The sequence below is a fragment of the Euphorbia lathyris genome, chromosome 1 (genome assembly GCF_963576675.1).
Source record: "Euphorbia lathyris chromosome 1, ddEupLath1.1, whole genome shotgun sequence".
NCBI classification, from domain to species: Eukaryota; Viridiplantae; Streptophyta; class Magnoliopsida; order Malpighiales; family Euphorbiaceae; genus Euphorbia; species Euphorbia lathyris.
Genome location: NC_088910.1, coordinates 82,654,657 through 82,675,809, shown reverse-complemented (window position 1 = coordinate 82,675,809; position 21,153 = coordinate 82,654,657). Strand labels below are relative to the sequence as shown.

General features: G+C 37.6%; 2 protein-coding genes across 2 annotated transcripts; one reads left to right on the top strand and one right to left on the bottom strand.

The window, feature by feature from the left end:
- The first annotated feature begins 1,796 nt into the window (after nt 1–1,796).
- LOC136203715 (uncharacterized oxidoreductase At1g06690, chloroplastic) lies at nt 1,797–4,562 on the top strand. Its single transcript, XM_065994932.1, has 10 exons — nt 1,797–2,155; nt 2,344–2,435; nt 2,520–2,560; nt 2,635–2,799; nt 3,195–3,217; nt 3,321–3,392; nt 3,483–3,650; nt 3,960–4,042; nt 4,120–4,182; nt 4,257–4,562. The coding sequence occupies exons 1-10, from the start codon at nt 1,909–1,911 to the stop codon at nt 4,440–4,442; spliced, it is 1,140 nt and encodes a 379-aa protein (XP_065851004.1). The 5' UTR covers nt 1,797–1,908; the 3' UTR covers nt 4,443–4,562.
- A 2,083-nt stretch (nt 4,563–6,645) lies between these two features.
- Nucleotides 6,646–12,623, bottom strand: LOC136203706 (glutamyl-tRNA(Gln) amidotransferase subunit A, chloroplastic/mitochondrial). The gene is made up of 10 exons (XM_065994919.1): nt 12,014–12,623; nt 11,094–11,405; nt 10,481–10,660; nt 10,279–10,373; nt 9,801–9,876; nt 8,959–9,036; nt 7,521–7,614; nt 7,376–7,425; nt 6,995–7,096; nt 6,646–6,922 (listed from the first exon to the last, which is right to left on the bottom strand). The coding sequence occupies exons 1-10, from the start codon at nt 12,551–12,553 to the stop codon at nt 6,833–6,835; spliced, it is 1,617 nt and encodes a 538-aa protein (XP_065850991.1). The 5' UTR covers nt 12,554–12,623; the 3' UTR covers nt 6,646–6,832.
- Nucleotides 12,624–21,153: the final 8,530 nt, after the last annotated feature.

The following is a 21,153-nucleotide window of genomic DNA, read 5'->3' as shown; positions in this document are numbered from 1 at the left end:
GGGAATCGACACTCTCCTCGCTGCGAGTCTATATCTCGTTGGAAGACATTTGGTACAGAGTTTCCATATAAATGTTTTTAAATTTTCAGTGGAACCCTCAACGCCCAAAACTGGCTCGACCCGTAGCCACATCACCGACCCGTCGACTCTCCATTTGCGACTGATACCCAAACCGACAAGAGTAAACACATGTTCTCGTGTGATGCCAGAGAAAGCCATCCCGCATCTATCTAACTGGAACAACCATATTGCATATCGCTGTAGCGTCTGCCGACGTCATCCACGCCTCCATCTTACCCCATCCCAGATTCTCGTACTGGGTACCCACAACTCATCGACCGTAGCCTGTTTGTGGCCGTCTACTGCTGTCGGTTACACCTTAAATGAAGCAATTGAACTGATCCACGGGTCATGCCAAACCAATACGGAATTCCCATCACCTATCCTCTTCCTCACACCAAGCTCGATAACGGACATCGCTCGACACACACTCTTCCAAACAAAACTAAGATTATTGCCTAATTTAGAGGAAAGGAAAGTCCCAAAAGGATAATATTTAGCTTTTGATAACATGTGGTTATCATCTTGAAGGATAGTTCGGCAAAATCTAGGTAAAATGTCCCAAAGAACCTTACAAAAGATTCAAATACACGTAGACAAGCAGTCACCGAGGGATTCTAAATCTGGGTCTCAGAGATGCAACTAAAAGTCATTACAAGACCATTCCAATCTCCTTTGGGGCCAAGAATCTGAGTTTTGGATATGGGTCAGTGTTGATAGCTAGGAGATAAAGGCTCACCCATGTGAACGCAATAAATAAAGTGGGCTGCTATATACCGCAATATTTTTTCCACCTACCGCACTTTTTTGACAATTTTGCCCTCCTCATAATTTAAACTCAAAAATTCAAAAATCTCAAATCCTCTCTAGCTTTTTGGTTTTTCAAAAAACCCGACCTAAAACAACATGCCGCCAAAGCCAGGAGCGGGTAAAGGCTTCATGAAATCTCCGTTAAGTTTTTTTTTTTAAATTACTCAGAAATCACGGGTTCCGCCTCCGAATCGGAAGCGGAACCCATATGAATATAAGGTAAACGGAATCGCCGTGCCGTTTCCACCACGGGTGGAACGGACGAACTGCCCCTTCCACCCGTGGTGGAAACGGCACGGCCGTTCGTTCCACCGTACGGTGGAACGAAAGGCGCAATCGTTCCACCATACGGTGGAACGAGAGCCATGCTCGTTCCGCCGTAAGGCGGAACGAGCGGCGCATCCGTTCCACCGTATGGTGGAACGGTGCGCGCTGCCCGTTTAGGCCAAAAAAAAAATTCGAAATTCAAAAAACGAAATTTTAATTTAAATTTATATCGTAGGAGAAATCATGGTCTTCGGGAATGCTCGGGTCCATTTTCGTCCAATTCGGGTTTTTAGGTTTGGGAGAGAAAGAGAGGAAAAAAAAGTTTTGGTTTTTGAGTTTAAATTATGAGAGGGCATAATTGTCAAAATAGTGCGGTGGTTGGAAAAACATATTACGGTATATAGCAATACCCTAAATAAAATATGAGATACGTGGATGTTTCATACTCGGAGAACACGATGCCTCAATATAAATTTCACATCTAAAACCCTTATAGAAACCACAACAAATAATTTAAAGGAATATTTTAGATATGACAAAAAAAAAAAAAAAAAAAAACAACTTCCATTATTTTTTAGATATTTTATAGGAATGGGTTTGGTGGTTTGTGACAATTCTGTTAAAAGTTCACATGATAGGAAGGAAGCATAGCTCAACCAAGCAGTTGGTGAAAAGGAAGGCTCACTAAACAGAATCAAACGTGGGATAGTTTATGACCATACAATGGGTTGGCTTCCTTTTTCTCGTACTGATTAATAGTACCCACTTCAGATGCCCAAATGGAATTTGATTTGCAGGGAGGGACGGAGTATGGCTGTTAGCTGTAGTGCAAGTTTCTCCGTCTTTAATCAGTGTAGACTCCATAGAGTTAGAGCCGTTGCCTCAGAGAATAATGCTACTCTCAATTTTCAACAAGATAAGCTCAAATTAGGAGGCTCTGATTTATTCGTTACAAAGCTTGGAATTGGAGCTTGGTCATGGGGCGACACCTCCTACTGGAACAACTTGGGTTGGAATGGTAAACCACCGTTTTCTCACTTTTAATTTAATTCATTGATTCCACAACTTCATATTTATCTTCAATTTCTGATACATGCTTTCTTCATTGTGTATATGCATCTTATTAGGTCTTTTCTTAGTTAACTAAGTTCTCTAAATTTCTCAAAAAGCATGATTACATTTCCTTCTGCTCTATGATAATGGCAGACCGCAGCATGAAGGATGCCAGGTCAGCTTTCAATACTAGTATAGATCGTGGCATAACCTTCTTTGACACTGCTGAAGTTTATGGCTCTCCGGTGAATGACCAGATGCTGTTTAGTTTCCTTTTCACTAATAGACTGTTATGAGGAAAATAAGTATATTCTCATCTATTTCAACAGCTTGCATTGGGGGCCGTGCATTCGGAAACACTTCTAGGAAGGTAAATTGTAAATTTACTTAAGCTGCTGCATCTAGCTTCTTCTGTTTACAATCTAACTTATTCCATTCTTAAAGTTTTATCAAGGAGAGGAAAGAAAAAGATCCTGAATTAGAGGTTGCAGTTGCAACGAAGTTTGCTGCTTTGCCTTGGAGGTTAGGACGTACGAGTGTTATAACTGCAATTAAAGATTCCCTTTCTCGCCTTGGTCTTTCATCCGTAGAACTTTATCAGCTCCATTGGTATGTGCTGGATGTTGTCATCTGTGATTTCCATCTCAAGTTTTTGCTGACAAGGGTTAAGATTCAAATTTGCCTCTAATGTGTTTGGGCGTGCACAATGAAACACTTAGCGTTTTTGAGAATGCAATGTTACACTCGTTGTTTCCCTAGATCAGTTTTGCTCTTTTCCAAAGAATTCCATTGGAAAAATCTGTCAGGGAATCACGACAGCTTTCAATTCACCGGTATTTACTTTGGAAAGGCAAAAATTCAGCTAGGCGGAAAACGATAAGGGCAACCATGCACCCCAAATACGTTTAGGGTTTAATTGTGTTAACTGCAACTCAAAGGGATATTTTTGACCCTTAACCCTTCCTGAAAACTTAGTTACTCATCAAGCTTTTGCTGGTTTTTAGGCCAGGAGTATGGGGCAATGAAGGTGATTAATTTGTTGCAGCATTACTTTGTTGAGTCGAATTTTGAAATGGAACACATCGATTTCAGATTTAGAATGAGCTCACTGCATTCAAAGTCCATTTCAGGGTATCTTGATGGCCTTGCAGATGCTGTGGAACAGGGCCTTGTAAAGGCTGTTGGTGTTTCAAACTACAACGGTACTTTTCTAAAACACCTAGTTTTAATGTGAATGGACATGATTTTGATTTTACATATATGCAAATCATCCATGTAGTTTCTTAATTCAGAGAGTCGGCTCCGCGATGCGTATGACAAGCTTAAGAAAAGAGGTATTCCACTTGCTTCAAACCAAGTGAATTACAGCCTTATATATAGAGTGCCTGAAGAGAATGGTGTGAAGAGAGCCTGCGATGAACTTGGGATTACTTTGATTGCATATTCTCCCATTGCTCAAGGTATGCTTGCAGCTTTTTATCCATGTTCTGCAACTTACGATGAGCTCGATTATAATCTGGGATTTGACATAAATGCATATATTCTGCTGTAGTGTTTTATTTGATTCTGATATTAAAGTCATGACCATTTAAAGGAGCAACAGAATCTGGCTCAGGAAATGTAAATGGATTGGTAAGATCAGATTGATGGATTCTCATCAAAGGAGAAACCTTATTAGCTATCAAATGATTTTGATCTTAAGAGTGTCAAAATTTGATGTCATTGTTGAAAAATATTGGTTATGGATTATAACTATCGAACATATGCAGGTGTTCTTACAGGAAAGTATACACCAGAAAGTCCACCAAGCGGGCCTCGAGGGCGAATTTATACGGCTGAGTATCTACGAAAGGTATGGTATGAATAGAAAGGAAGCAGCTTTGTATATGAAATACATAACCGAGGGATTCTCATCCTGTTTTGTTGCAGCTCCGGCCTCTCCTGAGCAAGATAAAGGAAATAGGGGACAAGTACAGCAAAACACCAACACAGGTGAAAACATATGTTTTGAACAATTTGTAGATATTTGCAAGCATCACTGTTTAAAAGGGAATAGAAAAATACAGGTGGTGTTGAACTGGCTAATAGCTCAGGAGAATGTAGTTCCAATCCCGGGAGCGAAAACAGCAGAACAGGCTCAAGAGTTTGGAGGTGCATTGGGGTGGATACTGGCTAGCCAAGAGGTAGCGGAGTTGCGGTCCATGGCATCAGAGATACAACCTGTAATAGGCTTCCCTGTTGAAAAGTTTTAACTTTCCAGTTCCTCAACTTGGAATATGTTGCACTGATACTTTCCTGTGTTCATTTCCATTTCATTTTCTTTTCTATTACTGTTACTGACCTATATTTTTTTAAATAATGTTTTTGATGTCCGTTTTGGGTTTCTGTTTCCATACGACATAGCTTAGAATGTATAACTAAACTCACAGCTAGGGGTGTTAATGAGTATCGGTAGTTCGCAAACTATTTGAGCTCGACTCGAGTTCGGGATCGGCTCAAGCACTAACAAAGCTGAGCACTAACAAAGCTGAGCACTAACAAAGCTGAGCCTAAGCAGGCTCAGCTCGAAAGCTCGTGAACAGATTCAATTATTTTTTAATTACTGTATATATTTCACTGTTTTATTTTTTTATTCATTAATTATTAGTTTTTCATCATATGACATAAAATTTAATGTTATGTGCCCGTGATTAGGATCTCCTCACAGGTCCATCCACTGAAAAATTCCCTTGATTTCTGTTATTGCTCCTGTTCTTTGTGGATCAATTAACTCACTGTATTTGTTTTTGGTTTATTCAACAAACGTACTATTTGAAGAGGTAATGATTCTTGATCACTTATGTATCATTTCTCAAACAGAATTCTATTAGAATAGAATTCTATTAGAATAGAATTCTAAATGATAAATACGAGTTGGAATTTATTTAAATTAGCTACATTTTGTATTTGGTGTAGAAATAGGATTCATTTTGTTTTAATATTTCTAGAATAACATTCATGTTTTTGTACATCTTACAAGAATGTGCCAAGATATGTCTGTAAATTCCAAACGGTTGAAAAATGAAAGGAGATAAATATGCTAAAAACTTCTAATCAGGATGATTGTGTTAAACTGAAAGGATGAAAACGACTAAAGTTCGCAATTAATTTAGTGAAGTTCGCAATTAATTTAGTGAATTGTTCAATACCACCCCAAATTACTAGTTACCGCTCTCATTTGGACTTTTTTGCCCTTCTCATAATTTTGATAAAAAAAAACTCTAAAATCACAAACTCGAACAATAATAATTGATAGCGACAATCCGAATCCCGAAAATGGATGATTATGAGTCGAAAACAATAAAATTTACATTTTTTTTCTCAAAAAAATCATGAACATGCATATTTTTTGTGACGATTAGCATTTTTCGTCACAAAAAATTGGAGAATTTTGTATTTTCCGTTCCTAAAAAGTCTACGATTGTGCCTAGGCCCAATTTTGGTCTAGGTGGGTGCCAGATCCGCCCAGCCAATGGGCTGGACGGATCCAGCACCCGCCCAGCCAATGGCTTGGGCGGATATACCACCCGCCCAAGCCATTGGCTGGGCGGATGCTGGATCCGCCCAGCCCACCTAGACCAAAGCTAGCTTTTTTTTTTAATTAATTTTTTTTCAAAATGACAAAATTGTCCAAATGGGGGTGGTAAGTAGCAACATCCTTAATTTATTAATTTATGAAGATTAAGAATTAATTGAAATAAATTTATCAAAGCAAGAAATGAAATGAAAATTGACTTGAAAAGTTATAAATGGATATAGAAACTGAAAACAAATATTGCTTAGAGCATCTCCAACCCTCACCAAATGAGAGTTGAAAATGCCACTTTGGTGGTGGTGGTTGGTTTCTCCAACCACCACCAAATTTCTATGCCATTTTGGCATAGAAATCCAAAATCAACCAAAATTGGTTGATTTTGGTTTCCACCAAAATTTATTTTGGTGGAAATATATTAATATATATATATATATTTATTATTTTAAAATATTATTTTGTTGATTAAGATTATATTTCATAAACTAAAATATTATTTAAAAGTTTTTTTTTATATTTTGTAGTTAAATGTATTATTAATTAAATAATACTGTTTTCTTATTTTTTAATTAATTTTCAAATTAATATTTTTATTATGGATTATTGATGATAATAATAATATATATATAAAAACAATAAAATATTAATAAAAGTGTTATGTGAAATGGAATAAAGTGGAGAATATTATTTTTAGTGTAATAAATGGTGTAGTGGGTTGGAGAAAAAATAAGATTTGATGTTTAGAAATAGTGTAATGGGTTGGAGATGGCCTTACAGAGATGAGCTAAATTGATATATCCACTAATTTACATATCTAATTAACTTGAAGACGTCAGCCATGAACTAGACTTGCAAACTAATGCCACTTAATTATAACAATTAGGTGAATATTCAATAGAATTCTATATTCTAATAGAATTCTAAAATATAACGATTTAATAATGACTCAGTGTAAGAACCAAATGGTATTTTTTGTAATTTGAAAAATAGATTGCATCTTGATGGAATAACAAATAACTAGAGCAGCAGCAACAAAGCTTGAGCATCCTTGAAAGAAATAGAAAAATTATGCTATGATATGTCATCTGCCACTAGTGGAGGGACAAATGTGCAACCTTTTAGAGTCTGCTCAAAGATATGACCAACTTTGAGTAGCTTTTCCTGAAAATAAATATCCACTCAACACTCAAAATCCAATACAACAATACAAAGAATATGATGTGACAAGTTTACCTCATCAAATGCAGCACCAATCATTTGAAGACCTACAGGTAGCCCTTCAACAAATCCACATGGCAATACCAATGCAGGTAATCCTGCTAAGTTCACATTCACCTGTACCAAATCCCAACGTACAACCCAAACCCTCTCAGGACACTTAATTACCACAACTCAATTTGAAAACCCCAACTAGTTAAAAGATTAAGGGTAGTTGCTGTTCTATACATGTTTTGGACAGCCAAAAGTTATTTAATTTAGCAGAGTCAATAATTTAGTTTAGGAAAATCCTGGCTCTACTTTTTACTTCCTTGACAGCCAAAGGAATACTTTTTGTTAAGGAAGTAAAATGTCCAGATGAGCAAACAGCACACAAAGAACAGAAAGAATGCTTACAGTCATAATGTCACCAGCATACATTGCCAATGGATCATTTGTCTTTTCGCCTGTAAATGTTAATAACAATTGAATACTTTGGTTAAGCAAAATTTACACACTTCAAAACAATCAATTCTAAAAAAGTGAACTGCAGAAAGCATACCAATTTTATAAGCAGCAGATGGCGCAGCAGGAGAAATTAGGAGGTCGTTTGAATCTAAAGCAGTTTTGAAGCTTTTCTGGATTAAAGTCCTCACCTAAAACACTATTTTGATCATAAATCTCTCCTTGAAATGAATACCTTAAAATTTAAATGATCTTAAGCAATTATGACTCTTGTAAAAACAGGAATCCTATAACAAATAACTAAAGTTGACACTTTGAGTTATGCAGTAAATCTATATCCATAACACTTTGAGTTATGCAGTAAATCTATATCCATAACTAAAGTTGACACTTTTATTAAGGAGCAACCTGAGTATAATGATGAGAAGACAAAAATGTGGGATATTGGTGGAGATGAATTTGGAAGTATGGATGAATTTGGAAGTATGGATGAATTTGGAAGTATGGATGAAGTATGTGAAGACGGAAATGAAAATGTTGAGGAAGAGGTTCTAATGTGGGAACTATCATAGAATAAAATTTAGGGTAAAGTTCAAATAAAACCCATGTGGTTTCACTAATTTTCAGATAAAGGACTGTGGTTTACTTTTTGTCAAAACGAGGATTGAGGTTTTTAACTTTAACAAAATAAGGACTTTTTCAATTGATACTATTAAAATCACCTTTGACGACTTCAAAAATGACATTTTAAGAACTACTAATATTCTAAGCAACTTTAATTCTTCAACTTTTTTATTTTGAGATTGTTTAGATGGTTTTTGGTAAAGAGGGAGAAAGTTAATGTTTAGAGAGAGAAAGTTCCAAAAAAGATGATTTTCCAAAATCGAAAATGTAGTTCCATGGAAAATATGACATTGAACAACTTTAATTCTTGAAATTTTTCATTTTAACGTCGTTAAAGATGGTTTTAATAGCATTAATCCAATTTGAAACCTCAATCCTTGTTTTGATAAAAAGTAAACCACAGTCCTTTATCTGAAAATTAGTGAAACCACATGGGTTTTATTTGAACTTTACCCTAAAATTTATCTACTTATTTAGTTATCGTTATTTTTTACTATTTTTAATTATAATTATGGAACTTATGAATTCTTCATTTTCATTGTTTTATAAATCATTACTTTATGTATTTTATTATTACTATTATTATTTTTATGTTTATTATATTTTTAATATTTATAAATATGCCCCTATATTTTTAGTATTTACATGTTTCCCCACGCTTCTGTTTCCTATGTTTTTTAGGAATTCCATTTCCCCGTTTTCGTGCAACATAGACAGTAATATATATATATATATATATAAGAATAGATAAATGTATTCTACGCCACTGATCCAAATTTATCAAGCTAGGTGTTGAACTCAATGAAAGCACAAGATTCTCAGAAAAAAAATTCATCAGCTGTGAGGTGGGTGCACATCATTGAACCTTAATTGTGCAAAAACTAGCATATATAGATTACCACTTATTGTACCTGCTGCGCACGCTTGTAGTATGCATCATAATAACCAGATGAGAGAGCATATGTTCCCATCAGAATTCTCATTTTGACCTGCAAATATTGAAAAAATAAATTACTTAAAGGCTTCCAAACAAAACAATTCAAGTTTAGATTTTGACAATTCAGGGAGGGGCCGGAGGGGCGGAACCACCCATACTATGGATGGTTTCGGCCCCCGGCCGCCGAAAACACCCTACCATGAATGGTTTTGGCCGCCTGTTTCCAAAAAATTAAGGCCGGAGTGGTTAATTAGCTCATTGAGTTTGTTTTTAGTTACAAAATCCAACTTGATTAATATATGATAGAGGATAAATTTCCCTAAGTTTGTTCAAAAAGACCCAATTTTATAACTTAGTTTTGAGAAGTTTTATGGTGGTTCGGAAAAAATTGTTCTGCACCACTTAGATGTTAACATGTATAAAAAAAAAAAAAGGGCGGCCCGGTCGCATTACGCGTCCCCGCTGAGCGAGGGTCCGGGGAGGGGTCCCACCACAAGGGTGTATTGGGGGCAAGCCTTCCCTTGCCAATTTAATTGGCAAGAGGCCGCTCCTAAGACTCGAACCCGTGACCTCTGGTCACACGACAACAACGTTTTACCGTTGCGCCAAGGCTCGCCCTCCTTAGATGTTAACATGTATATATATGCAAAAAAAAAAAAATCACGCACACATGTGTAAATTATAGTGTTAAGAAAAAAATTCGCCATATGATGAGAACATTTCAGATTTTGGATAATTCATCCATTTCAAATCTACAGAGGTGAAGTAAAAGTACAGCAAGGTGATTTCCACATCACAACTCTAGATGAAATGTACCTCGGGACCAAATCCTTTTGCTCGAGAATCCCCATAGAGCCCATTTAATTGATCAGCAGCCGCCTGATTACCGTACCTGAATGTTAAGTGGAAGATAAAACTTGTGTAGTGCATATAACCAACATTATCAACAGAAAAGCAAGAATGGCGGATGGGATGGGGAATGAGGTGTCAAAGCCTAATTTAGATATCCTACTTTCACTATTATTTTCATCTAAACCCAGATGCAAAAGGCACTCTGCATCTCTACCTCTCTCATCCATATTAAGGCAACGCAACAATACCTATGCCTGGTTCCAAGCCATCTAAATCCTTTCCTCCTCACATCCCCTATTTCTTCTCTTTTTACCCACTCAAATGTGCAAAAACAAAAATTGTTGAAAGATAATCAACAAAAATTAAGAAATGATAACTAAACCACATGAACTTCTGTAGGCGTTGCAGTAAATTTTACATTTTATGACTGCTAGATAATCACCTCACACCATCATAACGTGATAAGTTGGAAGATGATTCTGATGAAGCAAGAATGTAGTAAGCTGGCAAACCAAGGGAAAAAGATGGTAAAGATACCTGCAAAACATTATTTTGAAATGATTGGAGAGGAATAACTGCAATTTATATGTATATGCACAAGTTAAACAAAAGCAATATTGACTGAGGAAAGGTAAGAATTAAACCTCTGTCACAATGCACCCTAATTCTGCTAGATGTGAAGCAGCACTACTGATTGCAGATTTTACTCCCTTATCTACGCCATCATCAAGAGTTTCTCGGATAAGACCAACCCTCAATCCTTTTAGTGGTCTAGATTCAACAAGATTTGAGGAAGCTAATTGAGATGTGAAATCAGGAACCTCCTGAAGAAAGAATTGCGCATAATTGTTTAATAAAACCCAGACAATCATGTGATTCTTCAACAAATATGAGCTGCAGATTGCATTCAAGCACTAAGATTCACAAGTAGTACTTAAAACCAGTACAACTACAGTGTAAATACAGATCACTTATTTTACAATAGAGACACCAATACTTCAAGACTGTGGGATCATTAATTTTTGTAGTACCAAATGCTGAACAAACTGTCGTAAGAATGAAGGGGATGCCAATTCTGCCCCTAATTCATTTAAAAATTAGCGAATTCCCTTTTCATATGCATCAGAGTCCAAAGTGTCACAACTGGAAGGTAATGAGATCGGCTGTTGATTGCGCAAGAAAGCGTAAAGAAATAGAACTTACTAACCTATAAATGAAAACATGTCCAAGAATAGATGCAGGTAAGTGAATGCTTACTCTCATACTGCTGGTGGCATCATATTTATCGTGACCAGATATTGCATGAAGAAGGATCCCAGTATCAACAACTGATGTACCAAAGCATCCGATGACATCGAGAGAAGATGCATAAGCCATGAGTCCAAATCTTGAGATGCGGCCATAGGTTGGCTTCAAACCAACAACACCACAAAATGACGCTGGCTGTCTTACACTTCCACCAGTATCACTTCCAAGTGAAACCACACATTGCCTAGCAGAAACAGCTGCAGCAGATCCTCCTGATGATCCTCCTGGCACTCGAGACACATCCCAAGGGTTTGAAGTCACCTAACGAATGAACATACGCATCACCTGAGTAAACCAACTAAGTTACCAGTGTGAATTGGCACAACATTATCTACAAACCAACTCCAAGAACAGTGGTGCTCAAATTTAAAAAAATTAACATTTGACAAATATGAATCCATCTAGAAGTTCGGAGACTAAAGATGTGAGCGGCATACAAGAGCAATTCAACTAATCCATCCCGTGAGATAAAATAGGAGACAGTTTAACTTCTAAAGCGTTTTTCCCATATCCAGCTCACAATAAAGAGTAACGTGAAAGACTACTCAATTACACTAGGAAAATACACAAAAGCTTTAAATTGAGTTTGTTTTCCATATCAATATTAGTGAAGGGAGAAAATCAAGGAATTAAGCCAAATTCAGTTTACCCAAGAAAAGAACTTTGGTTTGAAAACGTATGTCCATAAGATTCCTACAAATTCTTCTACTCAAATTTTTCCGTTTCCACCAGCCACTCCATGACACTAGCAGCACAGAAAAACCAATTCTCTTTGGAAGAGAACTTTAACTTATTCAAAGGACTTTAACACGTGGTGCATGATGATAACGTGAACAATCAACAGAAGTACAAAAATTAGTCCCAAAAACCTGAAATGCAGAACCTTCGGTGGTACTTCCCATACCAAACTCATCCATATTAGTCTTCCCCATCACAATAGCACCTTTCTCCTTCATTCTCTTGACCGCCGTAGCATCGTACGGCGCCCGATAATTCTCCAAAATGCGGGAACCACCGGTAGAGGGCATATCCGACGTGCATATGTTATCCTTGACCGCAACAAGAACCCCAGCAAGAGGACCGACATCCTCGCCCTTTTCAATCTTGTCGTCGATAGCTTGGGCCTGTTTCAGAACAGAGTCGGAGACATGGAGAAAGGAATTAATTTGGGGCTCAGTTCGAATAAGGCGAGATAGATAGGAGTCAGCAAGTTGGGTTGCAGTTAGGTGACGGGAGAGAAGGGAGTGTCGGATGCTGAGGATTTGGGATGATTGAGGAGGTGTGTCTGCGAGGGCGGAAGTAATGTGAGGCAGTGAATTTAAGGAGAAGGACCGGAAGCGAGGGTTAATGGAGGGGAAGTGGAAAGGGAAGCGAGAGAGGGAGCGAGGAGGTTGCAGAGTGCATAGCATTTCTCTGGTTCTGATTATCCTCTGAAGAAGATAGAAGCAGGGTTTTTGTTGGGGATATGAGGATTTTCAATTTCAATACATGCACGATTTTACCACTCCTCCATAGTACCACCGAGAAAATTACATAAAAAGTACTCCCTCCATTCCATTATATAAATCACTCTAAGGTATTTCACACAAATTAAGAAATATACTGGTTAACTAAAAAAAATTCTCTCTCATAACACTATTGGGGAATAAATATTGGAATATAAAAAAACACATGTACCAATACAAAAAATTTAATATTTTAATCAAAAAACTAAACTAAAAGTTCTTGAAATTCTAGAATGACTTATATTTAGGGAAAAAAATAATTTGCTAGAATGACCTATATAATGGAATGGAGGGAGTAGTAAATAATTTACTAGTATTCGTACATTCATTTCACAGTTTAAAATGATTAAAATATAAATAAAATGGTGAAATGATTAATATTGATAAAAAATAGAAATTTTATAATTTATTTTTTAAAATAAAATAATATATTACGTAAAAAAAATGAGAATTAATATATTATTTATTTTAAAATATATCATTTTCAACTATAAAAACAAAAAAAATATACCTATTTATTCATTCATTTTATATATATATATATAAATGCTTATATATCTTATAAATTATTACATAAGTTTAAAATAAATAAATCTGTTCTGATGATTAAATCAGTTTTTAAGGACAATTTGGAATGAATACAACAGTAAATCAAAGTTAGAGTATTAGCTTAGTGAACATGAGTCATGTGTTCCTTAGAGAATGTCTTAGGCCCTGTTTTTTGTTACTTAATTTAAGTTCGATTCAGTAGCATTCAGTTCGGTTCAGTTCAGTAATTTATCATTATTTATTATAATTATAATTATTTATATATAATTTATAATTTAGCATTATTTATATATAATTCATCATTATTACTATGTAAATTTGTATGTGTATTTATTTATTTATTTATTTTGGTAGAAAAGGAAAAGAAAAACGACAACAACAAACTATCCAGGAATTAGCCTAGGGAAGCTAACCCCAATCCTATCTTCTAAGAGAATAGGAGAGATGAAACTAGGGGAAACATGAAGGGTAGTAACGCCTAACGTCCCTTCATGGCCCGCCGCCGCCAAGCGATCAGCAACACGATTCTGCTCTCTAAAAATGTGTCTGAACTCTACGAACTCAAAGGAGGAGCAAAGCCTTTTAATAGCTTTAATGAGGTTGCGACTGTTGAGACCCATAGAATGATTCTCAGAAATCATTTTGATTGCTTCCAAATTATCAGACTCCACTGAGAGCCTCTTAACACCCAACCTTTTAGCAAGATTGATTCCAGTAAGAATAGCCCAGAGCTCCGCAGAAAAGGAAGAACCCAACCCTAAATTCTGGGAGAACCCAGAAAGCCAGGCACCCCCTGCATCTCTAAGCACACCTCCAGCCGCAATCTTACCGTTACTGAGGCAGGAACCATCAGTATTCAGCTTCACAACCCCCTCTCTTGGCCTGCTCCATCCCACGAGATGGACATCACAACACTGAGAGGCTCTGGCAAGGGACTCTCCTTTGAAACTATCGATAATAGAGAAAAGTTTTTCCGAGAAGAAATCATCTAAGTTTGTCATAAAAACAGTTTTATCTCCAAAAATCTCCTCGTTTCTCCATTTCCAAACTTGGTGACAGATAATAGCAAAGAAAATGTCACCATGCTCCATGTATGGAAGCAACTTTCCTCTAACACCATCAGAGAACCAGTCGACCTCAGAATGTGCCATGAAGGAAGAGAAAATATGGTGTGGGAGAATTTTCCTCCAAACCTCTTTACTATTAGAGCAATCTCTAAGAGCATGGCACAAAGTCTCAACATGGCCTCTGCATCTACTGCAAGCTCCAGAATCAGCCAAGTGCCTTCTGTGCCTATCCGAATTAGTAAGAAGCCTGTCCTTAACGCCCAGCCACAGGAAACTCCTAATACGGAAAGGAACTTTAAGGGTCCAAATCGACTTCTACACATCCGAGGGAGGATCAGATCTAAAGAGAGAGAAAGCTTCAAAGGCCGATTTGCAAGAATAAACTCCATTGTTAGTCAGCGCCCAGCAGTGCCTATCCAAGTCTTCCTCTTGATTACTCACCTTCACTCCTCGCATTCTAAGGAGAGTCTCAAGGCTAAAGAAAGTATCAAACTTTGACCAGATCCAGTCCCCTTCCGAGTCAACCACATCGGCAATCCTCCAGTTGCGTATATCACTAGGCGGGGGGGAAGAACACACCTCAATTAACGGTTTATCCCCAATCCAGTTATCAAACCAGAAACTAATGGACTTACCATTCCCCACCTCCAGGCCAACTCCCGAGCATAACTCATCAAACACAGCACTAAGTCCTTTCCAGAGGAAGGAACAATTAGCAACTCTCTCTTTCGGGCCCCCGAAGATTTTGTCTTTCCGATACTTACCACAAAGGAGGCGAACCCAAAGAGAGGAGGGGTTTTGCCACATACGCCAAAGGAGTTTCATTAATAAAACTTTATTATTGTCCTTTGCTTTCCTAATACCCAGACCCCCAGAATTTTTAGGCTGGCAAACCTCACTCCAAGGCACAAGATGGATCTTCCTGCCCTCCGCAGCTTCCCCCCATAGGAACCTACGGTTAATCTTGTCAAGATCATTAAGCACAGGATCCGGAAGCTTACAAGCCTGCATGATGTGATTGGGAGCAGCACAATTAACAGATTGAATTAACGTGAGGCGGCCAGCGAGAGACAGAGTCTTGGCTTTCCAAGTGGCACACTTCGAATTAGCTTTATCCAAAGTCTCTTTGAAGGAGCCTTTAGACACACGCTCACTGTGGAGGGGAACGCCCAGATACTTCCCAAGAGAATCAGTAAGAGGAATACCTGAGAGATCACTTAATCTCTTACAGACTCTCTGATTCATATTCTTAGAGCACATCATCCTAGATTTTTGGATATTAAGCTTCTGCCCAGAGGCCGAACAAAAACAATCCAGAATATCCATAATGACTCTCAACTGCTCCTCATTACCCTCAATAAAGATAAGGACATCATCTGCAAATAATAAGTGAGTCACCTGGGGACAGAAGCTGTTGATCGCCACAGGGTGGAAACTCCCATTATCAATCGCATCTTGAATCAGGTGAGAGAGCCTCTCCATAGCAATAACAAAAAGGAAAGGGCTCATAGGATCCCCCTGACGGATTCCTCTACCCGGGGGAAAATTCCTCTGACATATCCCCATTAACCATAACTTGAAACACAGGAGAAGAAATACATACCTTAATTAAACTTCTCCAGCTGTCCGGGATTCTAGCTCTCTCAAGGCTCTCCATCAAGAAATCCCAATTAATTCGATCATAGGCCTTCTCTAAATCCAGCTTCAGAGCCACAATGCCTTTCCTCCCCTTCCTAATCTTCATCGTGTGGACCATCTCTTGGGTGATCACCACATTATCCATCATTTGTCTACCAGGCACAAAGCTACCCTGATTCTGACAAATGATCGTAGGAAGAATGTCACGGATTCTATTAGCCACAATCTTTGTAACAGTTTTGTAAAGAACATTACAAAGACTGATAGGTCTCATATGCAAAAAGGAAGAAGGCTTATCAATCTTAGGAATCAGAACCAGGAGGGTTCTATTAACCAGCTCAATATCCTTCGAACCACTGAACACCCCCAAGACAAAATTATAGATGCCTTCCTTCACGACATCCCAATGCTTATGGTAAAAGTCCGCCGGAAGACCATCAATCCCAGGAGCTTTAGAAGCCCCAATGCTGAAGATAGCTTGGTCAATCTCTTTTCGGGAAATAGGTTGAAAGGCCTCCTGACTACAATCCTCACTGATTAAAGGAAATGTAGCAATAGAGTGAGCCCTCTCCAAAAGAACAGGTTCCTCTTTGAACAGCTCTCTATAGAAATCCAGGGCTAAGTTCCGAATAACCTCATCTTCATAAACCCAATCACCATTAGAATCCTTAATGGCCTCAATTCTATTTCTCTGCCTTTTGATCAGGGTAGAGAGATGGAAGTATTTGGTATTACGATCCCCATCTCTAATCCAGGACTTCCGAGACTTCTGGAACCAAAGGAACTCCTCCTGCCTAAGCACAGCCTCTAGCTCCTTCTGAAGGGTTCTGAGGAGGCCCTCAAGGCTATGATCAAACCTCCCCTCCAACCTGCGTTGAATGCCCTCCATCCTCTTTAATAACTTGTTCTTCCTTTTGATAATATGCCCAAACACATTCCTATTCCACCCCTGCACCTTATTCCTAAACCATTCAGCAGCTTGCAGTACATACGAATGAGGTCTCCAACTCTCATGAACGAACTCTTTAAACTTAGGATGGGACTCCCAAGCCAACTGATACCGGAATGGTCTCTTACTCCTAGGATGCTTACCTCTCAAAAGTCTAAACAAAATAGGACAATGATCCGAATGACGGAACGGGAGGTTCAACACAGAGCACTCGGGGAAGGAAGTTAGAGCTAAAACATTAGCGTAGACTTTGTCCAATTGAACAAAAGTATTATTACGCTTCCAAGTGAATTTATGACCAGAAGCCCCCAGATCGGAAAGCCCACATAAATCCATACTATTCTTGTGATGCAGACAGCGATTAACATAATGATTGGATCCCCCTCTCTGATCACTCATAAAGGCGATATCATTAAAGTCACCCGCCACAAACTAGGGCTCCGAAATGCTGACACTCATAGAATAGAGAACCTCCCAAAGCCGTTTTCGATTAGACAAGATAGGGTCAGCATACACAAGGGTAATCAAAAAGGGAGTATTGCCGGAAATACTCACTTTACAATGAATGAACTGCTTATCCATGCTAAGAATATCAAAATGAATCCGATCTGGCCTCCAAAAAAGCCAAATCCCCCTAGCCCGGCCAGTTGCCTCCGATCTAACACAGTACCAGTTCTTAAACTTCTTAACCACCTCATCTGCTTTCTCACCACTAATCTTAGTTTCCAAAAGAGCAAAACAAGATGGATTAAACTGCTTAATAAGATCATTAATATGGATACGGGTAGCCTTGCTAGCCGCACCCCTAACATTCCAAAATAACAAATCCATAGAAAGGAGGACAACTGACCACACCCCTACCCTAAGCCAGGTATTTACTAGGGGCTCCTGAGAGCCTTACCGAGGTACCCCCAGGCCCCCTCTTATCTGGACACACCAAAGTGTTAAGGCCACTTTTTTGTTTTCCTTTAAGCTTTTTCATATTAGTTTTATTAACTCCCATAGATTTCCCAATCCCAGGATCAATACCAAGAACAGGAATACTAACCTCATTTGATTTCTTCATCCTTCTAGCTGCAAGGGTCATGGTCCCCCCCTAGGCTTCATCCTTAGAGACAAAAAGTGGGTTTACAGATTCAACCACCTTCTCGACTGGATCTACAGACTCCAATCCTGGAATACTCTGATCCATATGATTCTCATCTTGGTCCGACTCTTGAACTTCCTTAATTTGATATGCTTTAAATTATATGTAAATTTGTATTTATATGTAATTTGTATTTTTAGTTTAAATTAGATTCATTTTTATTTGATATTGGAGATATTAAATTAGAGGCTTTTCATTATTATTATTATTAGAACCATTATTATTATAAGTTTATTTATTTTATTTATTGCTATTTTTAAAGTCTAATAGTATCATTATTCTTAAGTTCAGTTCGGTTCACTTAATTTCAGTAAAAAAGAGCAGGGCCTTACTTTATCTATACAGTAAAACCTCTATAAATTAATACTGTTGGGACCATGAAATTTTATTAATTTATAGAGATATTAATTTATCGAGTATAAATTTAGTGAACTGGCCCAAGTCGGGACCAGAAAAAAATATTATTTTAAAGAGGTTATCAATTTATCGAGTATTAATTTATGAAGGTTTTAATGTACTGTGATCGAATCGGGAAAGGCGATTATAAGCATTTGAGCGTGTTATGCTATATCTCACATGTTAATAGGTGAACGTGTGCCTGCATATCGTTCTATGAAGAATTTTGAGGTGAAAGAAAAGTCTGAAGATAAGAAGCAGAAGTCCATCATACTTAAAGTTTATTCAACAGGTGAGAGCTTAACAAACGATGAATAAATGGCTATGTTCACTCAAAAGATGAAAATGATGTTAAAAAAGAGTGACATATATAACAAAGAGGCATTCAGAAGGTCTGATAGACCCAATAAGGAGTATAGTGATAATAAACTTAAGAAGGAACCTAGTAAGCTTATCACTTGATTTGAATGTCATCAGCCTAGGCATATAAAGTCAAATTGCTCAAACTTGAAGAAGGAGAAGATACATGGCAAGAAAGCCATAGTGGCCACATGGAGTGATAGTGAGGAATCCTCATCCTCCGAGAATGAAGCATCTGACGTTGGAACATATGCTTCATGGCCATGGAGAGTGACGAGCCCAGAGCCTCTGAGAAAGTTGGGTCATCCAATATTGCTGAAGACACTGAGTCTTATTAGAGTGTTGAGGTAAGTCCTTTTTCTGAAGTTAGAGAATAAATAATAAATACCATATGTGATCTTTATTCTTTGATGAAGAAATATAATAAAAAGACCAATGTGCTAAATAGAAGATGTGATAAAATAAAGGATGATAAACTTGTTGACATTAAATATCTTCTGGAAGACAGTTCTCGTGTAGATGAGAATGTCAAAGTTTTAATGAAGTAAGCCAATCATCTTACTGAGGAGAATAAATCTCTCAGAAAAGACATCACATCACTTCAGAGTCACCAAGTGACTCAGAAGGCTAATGGCCACCATCAGTACTCTGGAAGGAAAATTTTCAGTAGGAAATGATGGAAATATAAACTAGAGGTTGCGTGCAACTTTTGTAAAAAGAAAGGACACACTACTAAAATATGTTGGCACACGAATGACTATTATGATTAGTATGATCAATAACCTATTAAGCCTCTCCTGTTATCCAATGAGTTATCATAAGTTTCTTTCCTTAATGGCCGCAAAAACTACTTTTTTGGACTTCTTGACAATGGTTGGTAGGCCAAGATAATGGGGTTATCCCATTGTCTCCTTTACCCAAAGCAGTGATATAATATGCTCCTTCCTCTCCCCAGGCACCCCATTGCTAAAAAATATTTCCGACTTACCAAAGTTTACAACCTGACCCGATGTCTTCTCATAGTCACCCAAAATTGTAGCGACTATACTTACCTCCTCCATGTTAGCTTTGCCAAAGATAAGAGAGTCATTAACATAGAACATGTGGGATATACTGGGACAGCTACGACTGATCTTAATACTATGAAGTTTTCCCTGAAATTCAGCCTATTGGATACAAGCTGATAAACCTTCGGCATATATCAAAAATAAATATAGGGAAATAAGGTCCCCCTGTCTGAGCCCCTGAGTCGGTTGTAAAAATACTTCCAACGATCCATGAATTCGTAAGAACATTGTAACAGAGGTGACATATAACATGATTGAATCAAAATTGTGAGGAAAGCACATTCACTCCAGCAGTTGTCTAAGGAAACACCACTCAACCTTATCATAAGCTTCACCCATATCTAGTTTCAGAGCAAAATTTCATTTTCGGCCTTTTAATGGAATTCATATTATGGAACACTTCAAAAGCAATGATGGCATTATCCGTGATAAGTCTCCCAAGGACAAAAGCTGATGGAGTCCCGTGAATAATACTCAGGAGTACCTACTTCAGCCGATTTGCTAATGTTTTAGAGATTACTTTATAAAGCACATTACATATGGAAATATGACATGGATCTTTCATAACTTCTAGGTTCTTAACTTTAGGAATAAGAGAAATAGTCTTATGGTTCAAGTTATCAGGCATAATTCCAGAATAAGACAATTAAGTACAACATGTGTAACATCATCACCAACAATATCCCAAAAAGTTTGATAAAAACAGGAAGACATACCATCAAGTCTAAAGGTTTTTGATGGATTAATTTGCTATAAGGCCATGAACACCTCATCCTAAGTAAACGGTTCGTAACGATCTATGTTGATCTATTGAAAGTACTGAATCGACCACCTGAATGAATTATGCTCCCTTCGTCGGACTGTAAGATGTGAAAATTTCCTCAAAATAAGCATTAATTACTGCATCAATGTTTGCCTGACCTCTCACCCACGAACCTGTAGATTTTTTAGCCGTTTAATAATGTTACTTTGATGCTTAATGGAAGCTTTAGCGTGAAAATAGGTTGTGTTTCGGTCACCAGATTTTAGCCAATTTGTTCATGCACGTTGCCTCCTTAGTACCTCATCTTGCTTGAGTAGAATACTCAATTATTTGCTTAGATCAGCTTCCAGTGCTTTTGATAGAAAGCCGCATGTATACCATCGGTTCCCGGAGATTTACAAGGACTCATATCAAACAATGCATTTTTAGCATCTTCCTTAGTATTTTGCCTAAACATCTCAGCTATCTCACTTTCGTCTAATATCAGATAAGAGTTGATAGTAGTAAGCGAAACAACTGATTGATCCTTTTCCTTTATGAAGAGAAGTTCATCAAAATACTTATTATG

What these genes read in the sequence shown, in the direction of transcription:
- LOC136203706 (XM_065994919.1), bottom strand. Translation starts at nt 12,553, where the DNA reads ATGCTATGCACTCTGCAACCTCCTCGCTCCCTCTCTCGCTTCCCTTTC. An exon ending in ATGCCACCAGCAGTATGAGA is followed by an intron (nt 10,661 to 11,093) that starts GTAAGCATTCAC and finishes TTCTTTCTTCAG; the next exon opens with GAGGTTCCTGATTTCACATC. An exon ending in ACTACAAGCGTGCGCAGCAG is followed by an intron (nt 7,615 to 8,958) that starts GTACAATAAGTG and finishes ATAGTGTTTTAG; the next exon opens with GTGAGGACTTTAATCCAGAA.
- LOC136203715 (XM_065994932.1), top strand. Translation starts at nt 1,909, where the DNA reads ATGCCCAAATGGAATTTGATTTGCAGGGAGGGACGGAGTATGGCTGTT. An exon ending in TCGGAAACACTTCTAGGAAG is followed by an intron (nt 2,561 to 2,634) that starts GTAAATTGTAAA and finishes CCATTCTTAAAG; the next exon opens with TTTTATCAAGGAGAGGAAAG. An exon ending in ACAGCAAAACACCAACACAG is followed by an intron (nt 4,183 to 4,256) that starts GTGAAAACATAT and finishes AGAAAAATACAG; the next exon opens with GTGGTGTTGAACTGGCTAAT.